At 38.5% G+C, this 5,486-nt stretch overlaps 1 protein-coding gene across 1 annotated transcript; it reads left to right on the top strand.

The window, feature by feature from the left end:
* Positions 1-1,667: 1,667 nt before the first annotated feature.
* LOC110747892 (polyol transporter 5) lies at positions 1,668-4,786 on the top strand. The gene is made up of 3 exons (XM_088245581.1): positions 1,668-1,892; positions 1,986-2,332; positions 3,320-4,786. Exons 1-3 carry the CDS (start codon positions 1,763-1,765, stop codon positions 4,370-4,372), a joined length of 1,530 nt encoding a protein of 509 aa, XP_088101707.1. The 5' UTR covers positions 1,668-1,762; the 3' UTR covers positions 4,373-4,786.
* The last annotated feature ends 700 nt before the right edge of the window (positions 4,787-5,486 follow it).

Here is a 5,486-nt window from a genome sequence, read left to right as displayed (position 1 = left end):
TCTGAAAAAGTTTTGATGGGCTTGGTCATATATATCCTGGACTGCAATTTTAGGTGATAAATAGCAGTATTGCAAAACCATAGTTGTAAGAGTAACTTCAAATATATATATTTGTTCTCATCTCTAAAAAAAAAAAAAATTCAAAAGAGAAAAGCTTTTATTCAGCAAAAGACAATAAAAACTTATATATCACGGGAATAGTACTGTTTTTTATTTCCAATCAATCATGTTTCACTGCGAGATAACTTTTCTACATGACAAAACGTAATTGTTCGAGAATAACAAAATAGTGTTATCTCGTGACATGCAAGTTCTCCTCGCGAATGGCACAATTGCCAAAAGATTACAAAAACAGAATGCAACACTGGCCAATTTAAAACCTTACTTTCATTATAATAAGAATAAAATTAAACGATCCAATTTTGCTTCAATCAACACTTCATTTCTTTCTTTATTCTATGATTTAAGTTTGGATAATATCGATTTCAGAGATCAATTGAAAATGACAAGGTTTGAAACAAGACAAAAAAAATGACGGGGCAATTGGCAAGTTCCAAGGAACAGTATTCTCTTTGTGGATTTAACATTAAAACAAATGATAATGAAACTTTTCTTCTCCGCCATTTATATTTTGGACGACAAAATGGCGGATGTCTTTCCGTTTTCAAATTCCTTTCTAATCCACAACATAACTACAATAAGAAGAAGAGATGGATGCGTTTGACCTTCAAATGTCATTCCTTCCAAGCTCTGAAAAAGAACTAGGAGTTCTTAGATCTAGATCCAAAACAATTAGCTGTCATTGGGTTTAGTCCACGCATTTTTGGTTTTAGATGTAGGTCCTTTGACTTTTATTACTCTTTTTATTGTGTCGATTTTACCATTTGAGGTAAATAAGGAAAACATTGAAAATCTAAATTTAATGAATTATTTACTTGTAATTAAATTTCAGAATTTAAATTTGTAATTCTTTCATTGATAATATTTACCTAATATATGGGTAAAATACAAATTAATCAATGAAAGTAAAAGCCCACATATTATACTAATCAATTAGGCAAGCACCCACATTAAATTATGTACCTAACATACAGGTAAATAGTGTTCTTATTAGGAATGAAAAAAAAAACTTAGTGATAAATCGTGTTACCTATAAGTCATGAACATAAATTAGAATACTACATATAAGTTAGGAACTTAAATTAGAAGACTACCTATATGTCAAATACAAAAATAGACAAATAAAATTGTATGTTACTAAAAATTGCACATCTATTAAAAAATTCATGGGTCCACCCTTAATCGCTTGTACGGAAACCCAAAAAAGAGTCTGAAATTTGAATTTTTTTTGGATTGAAATCTCCATCAATAGAAACATTAAGATTTCACTTGGGCCATAGTTGATCGAAGCCTCAATTGGGTCCAGCCTTCGCGTATCAAGATAAGCTACAACAGATATTTGTCGTAATTGTGAAGCAAGTTGGTGGTGGATCAAAGGAATTACGCTAATAAGAGACGCTTCTTATAAATGGCCCACCAAAAATATGTCTCAAAAAAATTCTTACCAAGCAAAAAAAAAAAAAATCACACCCACTAAGCATTTCTGATATGAAAGCGACGTGAGCTTTTGTAGTTTTTTTCTTTCGTGTCTATTTAACCCCAACCCCTCTGCAGCCCCCTCTGCAGCCCAAAACCCAAACGTGGCCAAATTTGCTTCTCTCTAAATCACACTGTTCTGCAATCAAACACCACAGAGCTCAAGATGACTGACCGGAGAGCTCAAGACAACGCCGTTTCCGGCCAGCCCCTGCTCAAGAAGAAGCCCAAAAGAAACCTGTACGCCATCGGTTGCGCCATTTTGGCTTCCATGACTTCAATCTTGCTGGGCTACGGTAAATCATCAATCGCTTCCTCAAGTTTCAATTTTGTTTTTGTTTGTTTTTATTTCATCGCGTAATAATTTTAATTTCTACTGATTTCTGTAGATATTGGCGTGATGAGTGGGGCTTCAATCTACATACAGAAGGACCTGAAAATCTCGGACGTGGAAGTTGAGATCCTCATAGGGATTCTGAACCTCTACTCGCTCATCGGCTCCGCCGCCGCCGGCCGAACTTCTGACTGGATTGGCCGCCGGTACACTATCGTCTTCGCCGGAGCCATATTCTTCACCGGAGCTCTCCTCATGGGCTTGGCCACGAACTACGCCTTCCTCATGGTCGGTCGGTTCGTAGCCGGAATCGGCGTCGGCTACGCCCTCATGATCGCTCCGGTCTACAACGCCGAGGTCTCTCCGGCGTCTTCTCGCGGCGCTCTCACGTCTTTCCCGGAGGTTGGTGGGTCTGCTCCTTGCTTAATTTACAATTTTGGACATGTGCTTAAATTACTATTTTGGACATTTGCTCAAATTACAATTTTAGACATTTTAGTAAATTACAATTTTAGGCATTTGGCTTAAAGACATCTGGACTTCAACCTAATTATCCAATTGGATGGGGATGAGGACGTGGCTGTGGCTGTGGTCGGAAACGTTTTTTAAATTGATTTAAAAATTTGGGTCGGTGGAAAAGCCGCCCACGCCACGTTTCTACTCTTCAAACTTTGGGGTCAATAAAAATTGAATAAAAATGGCCGTAGGTGGCCCATTACTGAAAAGAAATCATAAAATAAAAGAGTAAAGAGTACTTTTTATCAAACCAAAAGACACAGTTTCATCCTTTTCTCTGCAGAGTTTCAGCCACTGCTAAGAATTTGTAGAATCATGAAACAAATTCATCTTCTTAATCCTTACCAATTTGCTTACTTTCAAGGTGAGAACTTGCTCTTCCTTTGCCTTGTTTATTTATTTCATGTATCTCTGTTTTATTAGAATTTTAAAATTATGTGGAGATGAGATGATATGGACATTGTACTATTTGGTACTTAGACTTATTGTACTGTAAATTGGTACCCAATTCATACCTACCACTCTTGTTTTGCAGAAACCTTACCAAAAAGAATATAAATAATCCACCCAAATAACCTTTCCCATAACTCTTGAAAGTATTTTATGTTTGGTGTTAGAAAAAATATATATTAGTATTCAAATGTCGTGAGGTGAGTTAGCAACTAGCTCATTGTCTCATTGTCTAGTGACAAGTTCAAATAACTCTTTCCCAATGTTAACGACTTGCAGTAATTACATAACAATGTTCACTAAGAATGTTTTTTATTCATCAGATTAATTGTTAGTTAGACAAAAAAGTTGTGAAATGCATGTATAAACTGATTAATTGATTTTTCCTCACAAGGTGATTTGTTTGAATATGTATTTATACAGGTCTTTGTCAATATTGGCATATTATTGGGGTACGTTGCCAACTATGCCTTCTCCGGGCTCCCGATTGATTTGGGCTGGCGGCTCATGCTCGGAGTTGGCGTATTTCCCTCCGTTATTCTCGCCGTCGGTGTCTTATCAATGCCTGAGTCGCCCCGCTGGCTTGTCATGCAGGGTCGGCTCGGCGAGGCCAAGCAAGTCCTCGACAAAACCTCGGACTCCTTGGAAGAGGCTCAGCTTCGGCTAGCCGACATCAAAGAAGCCGCGGGCATCCCTGAGCATTGCGTTGAAGACGTTGTTCAGGTTCCCAAGCACAGCCACGGCGAGGAAGTGTGGAAGGAATTGCTCCTCCATCCAACGCCCCCTGTTCGTCACATTTTAATAGCAGCCATTGGTTTCCACTTCTTCCAACAGTTGTCAGGCATCGACGCCCTCGTTTTGTACAGCCCAAGGATCTTTGAAAAGGCTGGGATCACCGACTCCAGCACGTTGCTGCTCGCAACAGTGGCCGTTGGATTTTCCAAGACCATTTTCACCCTGGTTGCCATAGGTTTCCTCGATCGAGTCGGACGACGCCCGTTGCTTCTAACGAGCGTGGCCGGGATGATAGCCTCGCTTCTCTGTCTCGGTACGAGCCTCACAATCGTCGATCATGAAACCGAGAAGATGATGTGGGCGTCTGTTTTGTGCTTGACCATGGTATTAGCCTACGTCGGGTTCTTCTCGATCGGGATGGGGCCCATTGCGTGGGTCTACAGCTCTGAGATCTTCCCGTTGAAGCTACGTGCTCAAGGTTGCAGCATGGGAACAGCCGTGAATAGGATTATGAGTGGAGTCCTCTCAATGAGTTTTATCTCGCTGTATAAGGCGATAACGATGGGTGGGACCTTCTTTCTTTATGCAGGAATTGCGACGGTTGGTTGGGTGTTCTTTTATACAATGCTCCCGGAAACACAGGGTAGAACCCTTGAAGACATGGAGGTCTTGTTTGGCAAGTTCTGGAGGTGGAGAGAGGGCTATGCACTGCTCAGAAACAAAAGGGCCGTCGTATGTTAGTGAGTTTACTTGGGTGATATGGTATATGAAAGCACTTGAACTCTAGAGTAGGTGTTTGATTGAAAAATTGTTGTATGCGTCGGTTATATATTTGTCGCTACAAATGCTCCTATTAGAGAAGACAGTAGCGCTCGGCCTGGTCCCATTTTTGGAGGTCCGATGGTCGGGGAAGAAGCCAAGTCAATCATGGAGCGTGTCACTACTACCCATGAAATTTCTTTTATGAAGATTTGAGTACAAGTTAAGATGAAGAAACCATAGTTAAGATGAAATTTGTTATATATGTATTGTGCAAGTTTGTTCGCCAAATTTGTTTTCCATTTGTTGCTTTTATTTTATTTTATCTGTTTGTCAAAACAGTGAGATACAATATGGTGATGATAATTGATATGAATATTATTTAAATATGACAAACTTGTGTTGTGTACATCATTGACACCCAACCGCAAGACATATTGCTGCTGTTGAGAGTAACAACTTTTCTTTTGCAAAAGAAAGACATCTTCACACAGACACATATCACAACTTTTATGTGAGCGATCATGTGCTTTTGCTATATGAGCTCTTTTTATTTTGGTGGTGAGCATTATCATTATATTAAATTATTGTTGGATTAGTGTGATTTAATATATATGTTACAAAAATATAAAAAGAAATAAATATACATTTAATGGCAATTAATATGATGGTAACACTCAACGCCACGAATACATTTAGTGGCGAGAACTTTAGGTCTTATTATTATTATTATTAATTTTTTTTTTTGGTGATAAAGATCAACATGTTTATCTTGTAGAATGGTGGTCCATTCTGATTTTTGGTGGCATAAATTGCTTTCAACTTCAATGCAATTTGCAAAGCAGTAAATAGACCCCACATTTCTTCATGTTTTCCTCGTCTTTACTTTTTCCCCCCTTTTCTTTTCTTATTTGTATCTTTTTAGGAGAAGCTCCCAAAAACCGTGGCACAAAGTAGTAAATCATCAAATCCACACTTGCATGATGATATTAAAACACATAATATTGCCGGAAAAATGAAGTCACATTTATCCCAAGAAAATGTGAAAATAATGGGAAAGCAGGTGGTAGGTTGGATAGGCGGAAAAGCAAGCACA

Source organism: Prunus avium, chromosome 8, assembly GCF_965620075.1.
Source record: "Prunus avium chromosome 8, drPruAviu1.hap1.1, whole genome shotgun sequence".
Classification (NCBI taxonomy): Eukaryota; Viridiplantae; Streptophyta; class Magnoliopsida; order Rosales; family Rosaceae; genus Prunus; species Prunus avium.
Note: the sequence above shows the minus strand (reverse complement) of the source record. Positions and strands in the feature narration are given on the sequence as shown.